The 19,887-nt window shown below is 35.3% G+C and overlaps 1 protein-coding gene across 2 annotated transcripts in view; it reads left to right on the forward strand.

Annotated features, from left to right (window-relative positions):
- The window catches only part of SAMTOR (S-adenosylmethionine sensor upstream of mTORC1), a 196,612-nt gene that overhangs the window by 43,341 nt on the left and 133,384 nt on the right, over positions 1-19,887 (forward strand). For both annotated transcript variants that reach the window (XM_016204591.2, XM_016204592.2), the window contains exon 2: positions 4,240-4,381. In XM_016204591.2, coding sequence (XP_016060077.1) covers positions 4,240-4,381 — 142 coding nt within the window. The remainder of the gene's footprint in view (positions 1-4,239; positions 4,382-19,887) is intronic.

Below are 19,887 nucleotides of genomic sequence, written 5' to 3' on the forward strand. Positions count from 1 at the left end.
TTGTTTGGATTTGTTTCTATGTATTAGGTAGACCTGCTAGGACTCCCAGTCTTTTGGGTTGTTTCTGGTGCAGGCCAGCGTCAGACGCCGTTTCTGACTGGCCTTGAGTACCCTTTTTGGAGCTATTGGCAATCCACAGCTTGTGTTTTTCTCTGTTTGGGGCTCGGTCCAGAAGCAAATCAGGCAAAGACTCAAAGCACCCAGAGGCTAATTGTTAATCAGTCTCTTAATGAGCCTCAGGCTGTAGAAACTCCACAGGGTGGGATGAGAGGTTTTCCAACAAGGTGAGGCAATTGCTTCCCCCACTAGGCAAAAGCTGCTTGGAAGGTAAATGTCTGCCTGAGAAAGATGTCCTCTGCAGCATGGGGGAAGGACTTAGCACAAAAAAGCAGATGGCTGCCCTCTTAGCTCTATCCCCAGAGCCAGCAGCCTCGGGTTCTGCTCTCATAGTTCTTGTTCACTCTGCCCTCCCTGGAGCCCAAGGTGAGTGCTGCACAGGAAACTCTGTTCATTTGCTCTTTCAGAGGGTGCCTGCATTTCTAGCTATCTCTCCCTGGCAGAAAAACCCCCTGCTGTTTTTCACAAATGTTTTGTGGACAACTTTCTCAGTTCTGGTGTTCTGGGCTGGAGAGCTCAGCCTTGGGTTTAGACCCCAGAGTTCTCAGTGGGGAACTCCCACAGCTTAGGTATCCCTTCAGACCTTCAGCTGCGGCCTGTGAGCCCAGCCAGCCCTCTTGTACCTCCACACTTCCTACCAGTCTCTGTGTGGTCTCCACTTTTCTTTATTTGTTATGAGGTGCTCTCTAGCTAGTCTTCAGTTGATTATTCGGGATCGTTTTTCTGTATTTTAGTTCTGATTCCATATTGGTCACATGAGAGTGTCAGTGTAGCTTCCACTCAATCCATGGCCATCTTGGGTCCAGGACACACATAGTTTTGAATTTGCTTTCTAAAAATAACTTTGGAATTCTCTGTTTGGGCAAAGTAACATGTATGTTTTCATTAGAGATTTTCCTCTTCTTCCCTTTCTTCCCTTTCTTCCCTCTCCCTTTCTTTTTCTTCCTCTCTTTATTTAAAATACATTCATATTTTTATAGAATGCGTATAAGAAATGGCTAAGAAAATAGATTATTAATCATAATGATTTAGAGTCATTACGAATGCTAATATATTAAAATCATTATAAAGCTGATTATTAATTATTGATTGTTCTGATTGATTGAACTTGAATACATTTCTTATTCTGTTGACTACATCTTTGATGCAGATCTCAGGGAGTTCTTACTTCCTTTTGATAATGAAAATATGTTATCCTTTCAAATAGAACAAATTTTTAAATCCTGGTTGACTTAATAACTAAATTATAATAAAAATCCTTAGAATCGAGTTTTAACATTTTTTTGTGTGTGTTTATGCTGTTTGAATATGTATTTGGGCTCAGGTTAACCTTAATTTTTCTTGGCTTTTTAGAGCTCAAATTATAAATTATTTTGAAGTAGTTTGTTTAAAGGGTAAATACCATTTGTTTTTAATACTTTCAAAACATGTAACAGGCTGTTATGAAAAATAAACTGATTTTTTCATTCTATTTTTGATTAATAACTTTATTTATAAATACTTTAATAAGCTTTTAAGGATATTCTGAAAAGTGGAATTTTCTCATAACTGAATGCCAACTATGTTTTTGTTCAACTTTAAAACCACCAGACATTTAACATAGTATATGTCTTGTAGTCTAGTTTGATACATTTTTGTTTAATAAATATATGATTTTAAAGTTCTGGATCTAGGGTTGTGCTTTATATGGAACATAGGGAACATATCAGGTTTGTGTCACTATTATAGCACCTACCACATTTTATTACATCTTCTCCCCTTCCTTTGATGCCAGTGCTTGTTCATTAACTGTATTATTCTCTGTAGTGTTTGAAATAGCATATTTTTTCAGCAAAATCGTTGATAGAATAACAAGCATATACAGTTGCATTGTACTACACTTTACTAATCACAAATTTATTTCAGTATCAGTATGCTTGAAGAGAGTCTGGAGACTTTTAAATGTAAGTGAAAACATACTGATGTTGTCTGCCATTAGTTTGAATTAACTAGGCTTACAGACAAAATTCTCTTTAAATACTGCCAATTTCTTATGGAGTTTTAAGGCTTGCTTTCTGCTCCTATGAAGTTTTGAGGGAGGAATAAAATTTTTCTATTTAAAGCTGAAAGGCATCAGGTTTCTGTATATTTTCAATTGTCTTTGCATCTCATAACTAGTATAATAATTCTAAAGTAAGTTGAGTTTCACATGATACAATTACATAGTAATAGATGTCTTTGGTGGCCCACATAACATACCCTTAGTCCTCAGTTGTGGTGGACAGACACTGTGAGCTCAAGAGGCACCCAGCCCTGACAGAGTTTCTCTTTAAATGTGTGCTGTTTGCTTTTCTACTTTCTGCGTTTCTACAACACTGCTGGAGCCCAATGTGGATATCCCTTTATTCAATGCCTAAGTATAGACTAGAAGTTCACGTTGTTAAAAACCCTTAATTAATAGAGGATAATACTGATAGATAAATGTTCCAGCGTCCTATCCTATAGGTGAACAATTCCAGAGGTCTTCTGTATGCTTCTCTGTTGTCCACAGCAGCAACCTCAGTAATATACTCATATTAGCATTTTCTCCTTCCTTGGCTTGTTCCCCTACTCCCTCACTCCTGTTTCCTAGGGTTCTCTTCATATAAACTACTTGTACTCAAGTCCTTGTCTTCAGTTGTTCTTTCTGTAGAATCTAAACTAAGAAGTTTTATAGAAAGGAAATCTGTTTAAATATGTTAAATATAGCTTTTCCCAAACATATTGGATCATAGAACTTTTGTTTGACTCCTATTACTAGCAAATGTGGTAAATTTATGTATTTATTTATAACATACATTTTATAGGACAGTGAAACTTACAAATTCAAACAAAGGTCCTTTTAGAGTTGAAGATACCTATCAACAAAAGATAAAACACTTTTAAAGTGATACTATACCTTAACCATTTGGTATCAAACCTGATGAGTAAAGTCAGGAATAGCATTACAAACCATCATAGGTTTATTAAAGTATCATTAATCAAAATACTTGTTTCAAAAACTTTACTTCCTGTAGTTCTGTATTGAGACTGGTAAATAATTACATCTGAAAGATGTTGCAAAACTGAAGACTTTTTCTTTGAGTGTTTAGAAAAATTTTGTTTGCCTGCTTGTTTTTAGTGGACAGTTATTGCCAATCTACTATATAACAAATTGAGAACCCTGTCACTACACAGATATTAGTGATTAATGAAAATATTGTTGTATAAGAACATAACCCCCCCAAAAGAAAAAACTTTTGGGTTTAAAATCAGTGTTCAGGCCAAGACTGAGACTGATACATACTCAACTATGTATGTGAGGGCATATTTGTACTCTTGCTATTTCTCTTGATTTGTTCAAACTAGAAAGCATTAGTTTGGGTTTCAACTCAGGACTTATTGAACTCTGTGCTTAAAATAACCAATAGGTTTTCAAATTTTAAACATATAAATGTTGTTATAGTTGAACTATACAATTTCTTTTTTGGCTTAAAAAATACCTTTTAAATATTAGAATCTAAGAGTCTCACCTGAGGGAAAAATTTGAGTATATTATCTTCTTTAAGTTTGGCTGTTCTATTTATGTTTTTAAGTTTATTCTGTCACCAAACAATTGCCTACATTTGAACATGAGGCAAGAGAACTTAAATCTTTGTGTCTAAGGACATTGAATGAAGCCACTTTAATAATTTTTGTTTACTCTTTTACCCTTAACAATCATGTTAAGGTAAATTACTGGGCCATATCATTCTCAAACCTCTCTTTATCAGAGCTCACATTGATGTTTCAGATTTCATATTAAGTGTGATAAGTGATTTAATTTTTTTTAAAAGAAGTAATACAGTGGCCAGATAATGTAGTCATTTTTATTCAGAACATTTTATAAAGACTCAAAACCTTAGAGAGGCTTCCAAGGTAGATTCTTTAGTAACATTTTGTCCTAGGGTTACAAAAGCACAATATGCCTAGAGCAACTCCAAATATATAAATAAAAATATTTAACTTGCTTGCTAACTTATGTTGCTCTCTCATCTATCAACCTCTTTTTAATATAGGGAACTGATAAGTATGTAGAGATCCAAAAGTTTAGTTAACTTAATTCATTTTTTCCTTGTTTTTTAGTGGGAGATTTTGATAAGATCTGGCGAGAACATTGCGAGGATGAGGAAACACTTTGTGAATATGCTGTTGCAATGAAAAATTTGGCAGATAATCATTGGGCAAAAAGTTGTGAAGGTGAAGGTCGTATTGAATGGTGTTGTAGGTGAGTGTTTTTATGAACTAACATGCTTGATTTCTAATTTATTGTTGACATGCTCAAATTTAAGTAATGCTATGTATAATTTATTGTACCAAAATAGAAGTGTTTGAAAACAGTTGATATCTTTTAAACAATTCTTGCCCCTTGCTTCACTTTCTCTAGATTTATTTCATCTTTTTAAATCACAATGTTTTTCTTTGATATAACTTTTAATTTTCTGCTTCAACTTTTTAAAAGAATGCCTTTAAGTACATTTAACTTACTTAACATTAATACAACAAAATATGAAATTTAACATGATTCATCATTAATAAGTTATGGTATAGAAATTTCTTTAGATAAATATCCACATTTGGATTAAAGTAAAGGTGAGTGCTTTTCTATAATTTAAAATTTGAAAACATCTTAAAAAGTTTAAAAATCCTGAATTTTTGATGTCTGATTCACGATATTCTAGCTTTTATATTGATTTTGGGTAATGTTTATTTTCTCGTAGTATAGATTCGAATGTTAAAAACATCAGAAAGTGAAATAGTGATGATCAATTCTCTTAAGGTAGTAAAATAAGAATGAATATGTATATTGACTGAATTTTTAATGAATTTCCAGAAAACAAAGCATTATCTTTCCACATGGACAAAGTTTATGATAACTTCAAGTTTATATTTTATATCAATTATTTTTTATTCAAATTTCTGTTAATCTCATTTAAAAATTACAAAATAGTGTCTATTTCATTCATTCAGCAAGTGATCTAGAGAAAAAGATACATTTAAATTAGTTTTTTTTACTTATTCATATAATAAATAATTTTTAGTGTTGTCTACTGTCTGTTAGTCATATCATAGATACTGGGAGTATAGCAATCAACCAAACAGACAAAATTCTTGCTCTCATGGAGCTAACGTGCTAGTGGGGATTAGAGGCAAGACACTATACGTAAATTAAATACGTAATAGGTCAGAAATGCTAAGTGCCATGAGAAAAATAAAGTAAGAAAAAAGAGCATGTTGGCATGTTTCAGAAACAGCAAGGAGACCACCAGTGTGGCTAGAGCAGAATGAAACAAGGGAAAATGGTAGGAAATAAGGTAAAGAACAGCTAGATGTTGTAGGGGCTTGTGGACCATTGTGAAGACATTGGCATTTATTTTGCATAAGATGAGAAGTCATTGGATGTTAGGATTTTATTAGCTTTTTAAAATGTCATTAATTCTTACGAATTAATTGCTGTGTTAAGGTAGACTATAGGAAGGGCAAGGGTGTAAGTAAGGAAACCAGTTTGGAGGTTACTGTAATAATCAAGGGACAAAGTTATAATGACACAGTTTTTCTTGGACAGTGAAGAAGTGAATGGATAGGACAATGTAGTAGGATTAATGCTCAAATGATTATAATGACTCAAGAGAGGGATAAGAGAGATGATGTGTGCACTGCAGTGCTTATGATAATATGTAAGAAGGAAGTTGAACGTGAGGTGGGTGAGGAACAGTGAATAGGTGGTACCCTTAATGGATTCTGGAGCCAAAGAACTGTGGAGTTGGGAAACTACAGGAAGGAACCAGAATAATAGGAAATGAGGTGCTTGGAATTAAAATGTTTGGGGGGTTTTGTTTGCTTCTAGAGAGAAAATGGTTATAAATCTGACTTTTCTACAGGATAAACATTTTCTCCCTCAAGTAACATTTTCTCCCTTAAGAAGTACAAAATGAAGTGTACTGCTGAACCAGATATTTCCCTTCTAACACAAAAGAGTAACATAAGCCAATCAGGAAATCAACACCATCGCTATTTAAGACCATTCTTAGCTTTTAGCAGCACTGCTTTTAAAGTAGTTTATAGTACACAAGGCAAGCTCTCAGACTTTCTTAAATGGACTTTGATATGTGGTGTTCTTATAGGAGTATTCTCTTTTACCTTCCACTTGAATAATGAATCTGTCTCCCACTTCACTTTTCTTTTTCCTTAGATATGTGTGTTATCAATAGTTATTGTATCTACATGTGTCCTGAAAGAGGTCATTTTAGGTCAAACTTCTGAAAAAGAACATTAATAAAAATTTAGGTTAAACTGCTGAAAAAGAACAGTGGCAAAATATGGTAAAAAGATTTTACTATGGAAAGTTGTCCCAAGAGGAGTTTTATAATGTTTGCTTTAAACTTAAAAGTAGGTTAGGGAAAAGTCTTCAAAACAATATTGAAACTTGGGTTATCTATAATTCTAACTTGGGTTATATGTAATTCCTTTCTCTGTTGACAGTTCTACGACAGCAATGTCACTTTGAAAGCTAAAGTGGTCTTTAGAAGGGGTGTGACAAAAAGTTTGCTTCCAGTTAGTTATACTTAAAACTATTGGAGGAAACAACTGCTGTGTTTCAACATAATAAATATAATAGAAAAAAAAAAAACTTGATTGGAATTTGGCATGTGAGTTAAGTCTTACTGACATTACTGTTCTAAGATTGTGTTGACTGGTTAGCTTGAATAATTCTACATAAGATTTCTTTCAAAAAATAGTAAAATTTTTATTTGTAATATGAAGTATTAAAAACTAGAAACAAAATACAATATAAAGTTACAGTTGTATATTTAATTTTAAAAATTTGCCTTTTGTAACTTTTATTAAAAAATTATCTTTATTGTTGAAAGCATACAGGTGTCCCATTTTTCCCCCCAATTGACCTTCTCCACCTCGCTCCCACCTGCTCACCAGTCCTTCAGCCCATTATTGTCTATGTCAATGGGTTATGCATATATGCATATAACTTCTTTGGTTAATCTCTTCCCACCCTCCACCTCCCTTCCCTCTTCCATCTGTGATGTGACTGACTGTTGCATGCTTCAATGTCTCTGGATCAGTTTAGTTTGGCAGATTCTTTTGTTCATTAGCTTCTTCTTAAAGAAGACCCTTCAACATTTCATGTAGTACTAGTCTGGTGGTGATGAATGCCTTTAGCTTTTTCTTATCTGTGAAGCTCGTTGTCTGACCTTCAGTTCTAAATGATAGCTTTGCTGGTAAAGCAATCTTGGTTGTAGGTACTTGCATTTCATCACTTGGAATATTTCTTGCCACCCACTTCTGGCCTGCAAGGTTTCTGTTGAGAAATCAGCTAACAGTCATATGGGTGCTCCCTTGTAGGTAACTAATTGCTTTTCTCTTGCTGCTTTTAAGATTCTCTGCCTTTATCCTTTGGCATTTTAATTATGATGTATCTTGGTGTGGGCCTCTTTGGTTTCCTCTTGTTGGGGACTCTCTGTGCTTCCTGGACTTGTAAGTCTATTTCTTTCCCCAGGTAGGGAAGTGTTATTTTTTTCAATAGGTTTTGAATTTCTTGCTCCCTTTTTCTCCTTCTAGATCCCCATAATGTGAATGTTGGGCCTCTTGAAAGTGTCCCAGAGACTCCTTACACTATCTTCACATTTCTGGATTATTTTTTCTTTTTCCTCTTCTGGTTGGGTGTTTTTTGTTTCCTCATGTTCCAAATTACTGATTGGATTCTCAGTGTCCTCTACTCTACTTACTGTTGATTCCCTGTAAATTATTCTTCATTTCAGTTTGTGTAGCCTTCATTTCTGATTGGTGCTTTATTATATCATTGATGATATCACTAGTTTCTTTAATAGTCTTACTAAGATCCTTGAGCATCCTTATAACCATTTTTTTGAACTCTGTATCTAGTAGCTTGCTTGGCTCCATTTCACTTAGTTCTTTTTATGGAGAGTTCTTCTGTTCTTTCCTTTGTGACATGTTTCTTTGCCTCCACATTTTGGCTGCTTCCTGGTGTTTGTTTCTACCTATTAGGAAGAGCTGCTATGTCTCCTGAAATTTGTAGAGTGGCTTTGTGTATTAGGTGTCCTGTGGGGTCCAGTGGCTCAGCCTCCCCAGTCACCTGAGCTGGGCCTTCTAGGTGCTCCCCTGTGAGGGCTGTGTGCCCTGTCCTGTTGTAGTTGAGCCTTAGTTGCTGTTGGCATCACTGTGAGGAATTGACCCCCAGACCAACTGGCTGTGTGGACTAGCTGCAGCTACAGCCAAAGATCTGCTGTGCTGGAAACACCCCTGTGGAGCAGGATTTACTTCAGTGAAGCTTTGGTGTTCACTATGTCTGCCTCTTGAGGGTGTCACTAATGGACGTTTAGGATTGTAATCTAGTGTGGTCGAGTCTGACCAGCAGGTGCACTGTCTCTGGGGCTTCCCAGGAGGTGTGAAGTTAGCCTCTGTCTGTGCCTTGCCCCAGGCCACCCAGCATGTGCTACACAGCAAACCATAGTTGGCTACTACTTGTGCTGGCCTTGGAGGTGTCCAGGAGAGGCTAAGCTACTAACCAATGCAGGCTGCAACTAGTGCCTGGCCTGGGGCCACTTATTGAGAGGTATGGGGCTTGCTGAGACCAGATGCTGCTTGCATAGAAAAGTCCACTTGCGTAGAAAAGCCACTGGAAATGACTTGGATGAGCTTGCAAGTAGGGAAGGGTGGGGTCTCTGGGAATTACCAGGGTAAGGTGAAAGTTGGAAGTCAGGTTCCTGGAGATTCAGAGAAGGCTCCTGTCTGCCAGCTCTGAGGGGGAAGGGCTCATCATAGGAGCAGTGGCCTCTGCAAGATCTTGTCTATGAGAAAGCTGCCCCTCCAGCTGTCGCCCTGATTTCAGGCATTGTTTCCTCCCTTAATGTCCCTGGTTCCTTTCAAGTTGCTGTCCAGTGCTGGAGCTTAGAGGCAGTGCATCTGAGTAAGTTCATGTGCTGGCTCTGTAAAAGGAACTGCCTGGGACTCCAGCAGCCTCCATGTCCCTCAGCCACAATCCCTGCTGGTTTTTACAGCCTGCAGTTGTTGGGACTTCTCTTCCTGGCACTGGAATTCTGGGCTGGGGGGCCTGATGTGGGGCTGGGACCCCTCACTCCTCTAAGATGCCTCCACCACTGAGATATCCCTCTGGGTTTTAAACTGCAGCACCTGGGTGTGGGACCGAGGCCTGTCTCCGCAATTCAGCCTTGAACCTCCCCGCGTCTCTGCCCCTCTTCGTAGTCTCCATGCTTCTGCAGCTCCCTAGTTGTAGGACTTCTGTTCAACTAAGTTTCAGGAGGTTCTGAATGATGGTTGTTCTGTACTTTAGTTGTAATTTTGATGTGGTTGTTGGAGGCGGTGGTTACCATAGTTACTTACACCACCATCTTCTTTCTCACCTTTTGTAACTCTTAACACTCAGAGAAACATACACACTATTTCCTGAGCCATTTGAAAATAAATGGCAGGTAACATTTCAACCTAACACATCTCTTAAGAATAAGGATATTCTTCTATATCACCACAATACCATCATCACATTAAGACAACAGTAATTTTCTAAAATATATAATTCATAATTTTAGATTTTTCTTATTGTCCCCAAAATGTGCTTTATAATTTGTTTTTCTAAATCCAGTCAGGACTCATGCATTGCATTTCGTGATTACATTTCTTCAGGTTTATATTTTTGTTTTCCATTAACATTGAATTTTTAGAGAAATGTTAGTTGATTTGTAAAATAGCTCATTTTCTGTAGTTTGTGATTGTTGGTTCAAGGTGGTCAATAGCATTGTTCAAATATTCTATATGTCCTCACTAATTTTTTTTGGCTTTTCATTCTTTTAATTACCAAGAGAGATGTTTTCAATATATTATTTTTCTTAATTTTTCTGTAATAATTATTTGGTTCTCTAGAGATTTCATTTTTCTATTCAGTTAATCTTTTTATCCAGTAAAAAAATTAAAGCAGTTATTTTATTTTATTTCTTAATATGTTTTTATTTCAGAAGGAGGAAGGGAGAGGGAGAAAGAGAGAGAGAAGCATCAGTGGTGAGAGAGAGTCATTGATGGGCTTTCTCCTGCACGTCCCCTGCTAGGGATCAAGCCCGTAACCAGGGAATGGGCACTGACTGGGAATTGAACCATGACCTCCTGGTTCATAGGTTGATGCTCAGCCCCGAGCCACTCCAGCTGGGCAAAGCATTATTTTAAAGTCTTTGTCTCCTTATTCCAACATATAGTTCATCTGTAGGTCTATTTCTTTCGGCTGTTTTTTCTTTTAGTTAAAGATCAACTTTATTTATCTCCTTCATTTATGACTGGTAATTTTTTTTTCTTTTTTTTAAATATATCTTTATTGATTTCAGAGAGAGGAAAGGAAGGGGAGAGAGAGAGATAGAAACATCAATGATGAGAGAGTCATTGATCGGCTGTAGCCCGCAACCCGGGCATGTGCCCTGACTGGGAATCGAACCCCAGGTCGACGCTCAACCGCTGAGCCATGCCCAGCCGGGCTTGACTGGTAATTTTTAAAAATACATATACTGACATTGTATTTAAAAGAGACTGGTGTAAATTATTTTTCCCTGGAGAAGGCATGCTTTTTCCTGACAGGCAGCTTGGATGAGAGACAAAACAGTTTGATACCATCAAATGTTAAGCTGGATTGAAGGTAGATTACCTCTTTAGATAGTTTGGCGTCAAATGCTTTGAGGGTGAGTCCTGCTCTATTGTATATTAAAAGTGCCATCGTCTAGTAGGATTCTTTGACCTACACCCAAGGAAGAGTGCAGAAAATTTTCTTTGCTTTTAGTTCATTCCAAGACTCCAGTGTTGCCCTGCTGCCCATACATACTCAAAAAAAGAGCTATGGAGGTAAGCAGGAAAATGAGGAGAACAATCTCTCCATTTGGTTTCTTAAGGATTCCACCCTGTCACACTATTCTAAGCAGCCATTAAGAGTTCAGCTATTTTCCATTTAATAGAACAGAGTATCTCTCCCATGGAAGACTTGATCCTCTGCCGCCCATGCATCTTTCAACAAATGCCCAAAGTGCCTCTGATTCCTTCCTATCTAGGAAGGGCTTGTGTCCCTGAATTTAGTTCCTTTAGACCTCCTTGCATCTTCAGCTCTCTCGATTTCTTTTTAATGCAATGTTTTTTGGATTGTATGGTTTCTTTTTCTACTTACAGCATAACCAGGTCTCTTTTGTGATTATATCCTTATCCAAAACTATCTTTGTGTCCTATGTTTTGGATTTATTTGATTGTTTTCTCATGATGCCATTTAACTACTATTTCAGTCTCCTTTATTTCTTGTAAACAGAAAGTTGGGTCTAAAGTGTTGATTTAGGTCACATATTTTTGCCAAAATTTCAATTAGGTGAAACTACATAATTCATATTGTATTACAATATCAGGTTCTTATTGTCAGATTATTCCACCACTAGAGGTGCTAAATTTTGCCATTTGGTTAAGGTGGTACCTGCTAGGTACTTCCATTGTAAACTTATGTTTTTCCTTTGCAATTAGCAAGTAGAATGTTGGCTTATGGATCAGTCCTGTTTCCCAACAGTCTTTCAACTAATAGGTATACTTCCACTTACTAAATCAATGATTTCATTTTGGGTTGCAAAGTGATTTTTCAAATTGTTAAATTAAAAATTTTTTTAAAATATTATTTGCATTTATTAGTTGTCATTCTTTTGTAAATAAAAGCTTTCCTGTATGAACAAAGAATGATAACGTTCTCCAGAAAGGCTGGGTAAAAAATGAACATAATTTATATAAATCTTTCTGTTTAATTATCAATTTCCACAAGGATTTGGTATAATAGCCAATTCCAATTGTGACAAGATTTTTTTTTGTTATTTTTAAATTTTGCAATATCACTGTAGCCTCCTGGATTGTTATTTCACTTCTTTTTCATCAGTCTTTGGCAGGTTTTTAATTTTTTTCTGTTCAAATTAGTCCATATTTAGTCAGTGGGTGCCCCTTCAAAGCTGACTTCTATGTTCTGACATCACTTTTGAGCACTTTCTTACTGTCTAGTAGAAGATGAACCTTTATTTTTCCTGTGCAAGACCTAGGATTAAACTATTTATTCAAGGAGCCCTAATTTCTTTTAGTGAGAAATGGCATTTAGAAATCAAGATCTAGGCACTAGATAGGCTGCCGGAGTGTCTTTCCTTCTAGAAATTTTCAGTGAAAAGCAGTAGAAAAAAATATATAGTCAGACTCATAATTGATATTTTCTGTTCAAAGGTAATGTTACAGGATTTCTGCCTAACTTCTTTTATATTCTTCTGTTGCACTGAAGGACTTAGTCCTGAATAACATTAACACATTTGCTTTGTCCTACAATAAAATGCTTTTAAAATTACTATAATAATTTTACTTCTGACAACAAACTGAATTTTCTTTGCAGTTCTTTTTTCTTTAAAACATATCCCACTAAGGGTCATAATACTCTCTTTAAAAGTTACTTAAAACACACCCTGCTGGGCATGGCTCAGCGGTTGAGCATCGACCTGGGATCCAGGCAATCGGGGTTTGATTCCCGGTCAGGGCACATGTCTGGGTTGCGGGCTAGGCAGCCGATCAATGACTCTCTCATCATTGATGTTTCTATATCTCTCTCTCCCTCTCTTTTCCTCTCTCTGAAATCAATAAAGATATATTTAAAAAATAAAAATAAAAGTTACTTAAAACAGTTTTTTTGTGTGTGGTATGTTACCAGTTTACTACACAATTGGCTTCAGTTTACTTTCAGTTGTATGGGTTTTTCCCCTAATTTTCTGTAAATTTGTGGGACTAAAACATTTACATACTCAGAAATTAAAACTTTATAAAAAAGTATATCAGAAAAGGCTTCCTTCTATTTTTTTGTTGTTTTGTTTCTTGTTTGTCCTATCATTGTTTCTTTTTGCAGAAATAAACAAATTCACACACATATGCACATAACACACATATACTCACCCTTTCTTATTTATACAAGTGGTACATGTTATATACTCTGTTTTGTATCTTTCTTTTTTACTTAATATGTCATGGAGATTACTCTGTTTGCTATTGTATTAGTCAGGGTTCTCCAGAAAATTGTCTCACTTGTTTGTGGAGACTTAAGTCCCAAGTTCTCCAGGGTTAATTCACATGCTGGAGACTCAGGAGAACCATTGGTGTAGTTCCAGTTCTAATATTGGCAAGTTTGAGACCCAGGAAGAGCCGATGTTTCAGTTTGAGTCTAAAGTCAGGAAAAGTCCAGAATCCTTTTTCAAAGGCAGGCAGAGGAATCTCTCATGTTCAGGAGGGTCAACCTTTTTGTTCTATGTAGACCTTGAGCTGATTGCAGAGAACAATCTGCCTTACTTGTTCTACCAATTTAAATGTTACTCTCATCCAGAAACATCCTCACAGAAACATGCAGAATGTTTGACCAGATATTTACGCTCCATGTGGTTCAATAAAGTTGTCATGTAAATTAACCATCACAAGTACATAGATTTTCTTCTCATTTTGATGTTATTTACAAGCTTTTCCTATTATAAATAGTGCTATAATGAATAACCTTGTGTGTACTCTATATTTTTGGCGTTTTATCTTTTTAGATTCCTAGATGTGGAATTTGAGGATAAAAGAGTAAATGAATATGTGATTTTGTTAGATATTGCTAAATCACCCTCCGTAGAAGTTATATCATTTTGCAATTCAATTAGCAAAGAATGAGTACCTATTTCTCCACAACCTCACCAACAGAGTATGTTGCCCACATGTTGAATTTTTGACAATCTGACAAATGGGAATTATTATCTCTCTGTTTTTAATTTACATTTCTCATATAAATGAGGTTGAGTGTTTTTATATATTTAGGAATTATATGCCGCCTTTTCTGTGAATTGTGTGTTCATGTTATTGACACTTTTTTTCTCTTGGGTTTTGGACCCTTTTTCTTGATTGTTTTTAGAGCTCTTTATATAATAGATAAGTGCCCTTTTTCTTTGACTTTGTTATATCTTTTCCCATGCACATTTTTGGTTTGCCATGTATAAGGTTTTTGCTTTTACATAATCAGATATATCTGTCTTTTTTTATTGCTTCTAGGTTTTGATTGTTTTAGAAAAGCTTTCCTGATTCCCAGACTATAAGAATTCCATTAGTAATTCACTCATGTTTTCTTCTAGTGCTTGTATGGCATCATTTTTTATCTTTAGACCTCTCACCTATTTGGAATTCAGTCTGGTGTTTGTTGTGAAGTATAGATCTAACTTTTCCACCTAAATAGTTATCTATATTACATTGTCATTTATGAAAAAGTCCACCTTTTCTACAGTGATTTGACATGACACTTATATGATATGCCAAGTTTCCCCACAGAGTTGGTTCTGTTTTAGGACATTCTGTTATGTTTCATTTCCTGTATCATGCAATCAGTGTTATTCTATAAACATCTCTTTCCCACCCCACAACTTTCTTCTTTCTCAGAGTTTTCCTGGTAATTCTTGCTTTTGTTTTTTAACATGTGTACCTTAGAATCAACTGGTCTAACTAAATTTTGAAGTTTGTATTTTTATTGAGATTACATTAAATTTTTTAATAACTGGAAAAAACTGGTATTTCCATAATGCCAAATCATTGTAGCCACAGAAAAGGTATATGTTTTATTTATTCTAGTCTACTTTTGATCAGTAGTGTTTTAAGGTTTTGTGTATATTGGTTTTGCCTGTTTCTTGTTATGTTTATCCCTAGGTATTTTATCATATTGTTGCTGTTAAAAATGTGATCTTCCCTTCCATTATATGTTCATATATGCTACTGTTTATATATTTGTGGAGACTTGATTTTTGTACGTTTTACTGAATTCTCTTACTGTTTGTGTTAGTTTATGATTGATTGTTTTGGCTTGTTTAGGTATACTGTCATACCATCTGTGAATATAGTTTTCTTTCCAATTCATGGGAATACTTTTTTCCCTTTGTCTATTACATTGCTGTGCCTTATTCATTTAACGATAATGTGTGTGATGTGTCCTCATTAAATAAGTTACTGGCTTTGGGCTGATATATATGTATAATTTTACTGTTAGAAAGTATTCACCAATTCTTATTTTATTGAGTGTTTTTATTAAGATTAAGTGGTGAATTTTGGTTCAATGTCCTTTTCAGCAACTATGGAAATGAATTTGAGTTTTCTTCTTAGAGTTATGAATATAGTGAATTATGTTGAATATTCTTATATTGAATCATCCTTGCATTCCTGGAATGCATACTCCTTGGTCATGTTTGATTCTATTTGCTAACATTTTATTTCATATTTTTACGTTGATATTTATGTGACATTGGTCTGTATTTTTTTGGAGAAATTATGAGACCTAATTATCATTTTATTTTGCTTCCTAAAACTGACTTTGGAAAAGTTCTCTTTGTTGCTGTGGTCTGGAACTGTTTAAACTTTGGGGTTGTCTCATTTGTACTCATGGGAGTTTACTTTATAGAGGTAATTGAGTAAGCGCAGAGAGGTCAGTGCCATTGAAAGTGCCATTTAATATTTACATTCAGAGAGAAAGGGACATGCCATGCCATACAAGCCCACAAAGGAAGCACCAGATTTGGTCAGAAGGCAGAAGCAGGAGTGAAAGAACAGACCAGAGACTATAGGGTTTCTGTGAGAAAGGCAAAGCGGGGCAGAGTAAACAGTTTAGGATTGGCTAGTTTAAATAATTCTGGTGGGCTTTGGTGAATAAGAGCTGTCCTTAACTGTGGTACCTGTACCTGGGTTGATTTAGGGCAGGGGAAATAATAGGTTGGTGTGTGAGAGTAAAATAAAGGAAATGTTGGCTTTCATTTGACAGGCATGCTCCCAAGTTAGTTGTTTATTAACTTTAGGAATTAACTAGCCTTGGGAGAGACAGTTCCTCCCCAGGTGTGTAAGGCCCTCCAAGATATCAAAACATAAGACATAGAAAATAAAAACATGATTAATAAGGGATTATCTGGTTTATGAAATCTTGAATTTCTCTTTGGATTACTGGTGCTTTTTTAAAATCTGTATTTCATTATCAATTTTGGTTTTGTTTAAGCTTACATTTCCACCAATAACCAAGAGTCAAGTTTAATAAATTTTCCTGTATTCCTGTATTTAGTGTATATTCTTAGAAAAAATGTTTCATGTTTTCAGCTTTATTTGCAAAAAGTTATGCAAGTTAAAGAACCAGTTTGCATATTTATTTGTTGGTCTTAGTTTTTTTCTAAAACATTACCTTCTTCCTCTCTTTAGGTTTACATTTTTCCCCCCCTAATCCTTTGAGTTGGATATTGATTTCATTTATTTTTGTTCTTTCATTTGTATTGCTATAATATTAAAGGACTTGAATTTTCCTCAGGTCATTATTTCAGTTGCATCCCTTAGATTCTGACTTACGTTATTTTCATTGATTTTTTTTAGGAAATCCTTTGATTTTTATCAGTATTTTTCCTTTGACCCCAGAGTTATTTTATTTAAATAAATTTGCAGGTGAAATGGATATTTTGTTCTGTATTGTTGTTAGTTGTACTTTTATTGCATTGTGATTGGATGGTTTTTGTTTGGATGATTTTTTCCTATGGCTCTAACTATGGTTTTCTTCATGACTTAATGCATGCATTATGTCATTTTTGTGCGTATTCCATGTGCACTTTATAAGAAGCTGTACTCTCCATTTGAGAGCAATGTTTGTTAAATAGTGATAAAATAAACCTTATTATGCTCTTTAGGGCTTTTGTACCCATACTTATTTTTCATTCACTTGATTGAGAGTGGTGTGTTCAAGTTCCCTGTTGTTAACTGTATCTGTTTCTCCATGCATCTCGTGGAGTTTCTACTTTGTGAAGATGGATGCTAAGGTAATTGGCACATAAATATTTATACCTGTTTCATTTTCACTGGGAATTGTGGCCGTCAGCATTATAAAATATCTTTTTTAAAAATTCATTTAATGCTTTTTATTCACTACCATCCTTTTCACCAGTATTTTTGAATCATCTCATGGATGAAGTTCATCTTCCAGTTAGATTCTTTAAAAGCAGCTTGCAACTATGATGTTCCCTGAGTTCTTACATACCAAATGCTGTTTTTCTAAGATTTATTACAAGATGCACAACTTGGCTAGATATAAAATTCTTGACTCACTTTCCTTCAGTTTCTGGGGAAAAAAATCTCTCAATTTGGATTTATATGGTTCGTTCTTTGTGATTAGATTCAAGTTAAGTGCATTAGTAGGAATATCACATAGGTGATTGTGTCCTTCTCAGTGTATTATATTATATTGGGAGGCACATGATATCTATTCTGAGTTGAGATCCCCCCCTTCAAGTAGACTTTATTTTATAGAGCAGTTTGGGTCATAACAGAATTGAAGAAAAAGTACAGATAGTTCCTGAATTCACCCTGCTGACATACATGCACAAGTATCCCTTATTGTCAACACCCACCCATTTGTTAAAATTGATGAACCCATATTGACACATTGCTGTTTTCGTTCTAGTTCTTTTAGTTGTGTTAGATGGTTTAGTAGAGCTTTTTCTTGTTTCTTGAAGTATGCCTGTACTGCTCTGAACTTTCCTCTCAGGACTGCTTTTGCTGTGTCCCATAGAGTTTGGTTTGTTTTCTGTTCATTTTCATTTTTTTCCAGGAAGTGCTTGATTTTTTCCCTTGATCTCATTGGTAACTCATTGTTTAATAACATGCTATTTAGGCTCCATGTGTTTGAATATTTTTGTTTTTTTTATAGTGTTTGATTTCTAGTTTCATGCCATTGTGATCTGAGAAGATGCTTGATGTGATTTCAGTCTTGAATTTAAAGAGACTTGTCTTGTGCCCTAACATGTGGTCTGTTTTTGAAAATGTTCCATGTGTACTTGAGAGGAATGTTTATTCTGCTGCTTTGGGATGAAATGTTATGTAAATATCAATTAAATCCATTAGGTCTAGTGAGTCATTTAAGGTCTATGTTGCCCTGTTGATATTTTGTCGTGATGATCTGACCAATGCTGACCGTGGGGTGTTCAAGTCCCCCACTATGATTGTGTTGCTGTCGATCTCCACCTTAAAGTCCACCAAGAGATGTTTTACATATTTAGAAGCTCCTGTATTGGGTGCATATATTTATAAGGGTTATTTCCTGCTATTGGGTTGATCCCTTTAGTATTACGTCTCCTGTTATGGTCTTTATTTTGAAGTCTGTTTTGTCAGAAATGAATTTTGCTACTCTAGCTTTTTTTTCATTGCCATTTGCATGGGATATTTTTTCCACCCCTTCACTTTTAGCCTGTGTGAATCTTTTGCTCTCAGGTGGGTTTCTTGTAGACAGCATATATTTGGGTCCTGTTTTCTTATCCATTCACCTACCCTGTGTCTTTTGATTGGACTTTTTATTCCACTTATGTTTAAGTGTACTATTGATATATACAGTGGGACCTTGGTTTTCTAATGAAATCTAGCTTCTCAATGGACCATGATTTCGGCCTGTAAAGTCATCACCAAACCCAAGGTCAGCTAGATTTTCTTCTAGGACATTTATAAAACTATCTGGGACTTGTATACTTTTGTGTTTTACATTTAGATCTGTAATTTATTTTGAGTTAATTTTGTAAAGGTTGTAATATCTTTGTCCAGGTTCATTTTTTGACATGTGGATATCCAGTTGTCCAGCACTATTGTTGAAAAGACTGTTTTTACTTCATTGTATTGCCTTTGAACTTTTGTCAAAGATTGGTTGAATATATTAATGGGGGTCAATTTCTGGGCTCTGCATTCTATTGCAATGATCTATTTGTCTATTCTTTCAACAACAGCACCCTGTCTTGATTACTATAGCTTAACAGTAACTCATGAAGTCAGATACTGTCTGTTCTCCAACTTCGCTCTTCTCATTTAATATTGTTTTGGCTATTTCTGGGTCTTTTGCCTCTCCATATGAACTTTAGAATCAGTTTGTTAATATCCGCATAATAATTTGCCATGATTTTGATTGTCAAGAACTGACATTGTGACAATATTGAGCCTTTCTGTCTATATTCATGGCATAGCTCTCCATTTATTCATTGTGTTATTTAAAAATTTTAAATGTGATGTTTTCTTTCATACTTACAGTTATGTATTTAATTATATGTAATTAATATTGAAGTGTTATGTCACAGGTTTCTTCTCATGTCTATTTTTGTTCTCTGTATTTTTGAGAATTTTTATTGCTGTAACATTAGTTAATAAAATTATTTAGGTTTCAAGCGTACAATTCCATAGTACAGCATCTGTATATTGTGTTGTGTGTTCACCACCCAAAGCCAAATCTCCTTCTGTCACCATTAATCCTTCCCTTTACCCTGTTCTACCTCCCCCACCCCCCTTTCTCTCTGGTTATCGCCATACTGTTGTTGTCTGTGCTTATGAGTTTGTTTTTGTTTTTGTTTTGCTTAATCCCTTCACCTTTTTACTCAGTCCCGTCAACACCCCTCCCCTCTTACAGCTGTCAGTCTGTTTTCTGTATCTATGAGTCTATTTCTATTTTGTTTGTTTATTTTGTTCATTAGATTCTACATGTAAATGAAATCATATGGTATTTGTCTTTCTCTAAGTGTCACTTAGTATAATACTCTCCAGTATAATACTCATCCATGCTGTTTCAAAAGGTAAGATTTCCTCCTTTTTTTTTTTTTACAGGCAAGTAGTAGTCTATCTGTTGACAAGTTTTGTCTTTCT

Source organism: Miniopterus natalensis, chromosome 10 (genome assembly GCF_054644295.1).
Source record: "Miniopterus natalensis isolate mMinNat1 chromosome 10, mMinNat1.hap1, whole genome shotgun sequence".
Taxonomy (NCBI): domain Eukaryota; kingdom Metazoa; phylum Chordata; class Mammalia; order Chiroptera; family Miniopteridae; genus Miniopterus; species Miniopterus natalensis.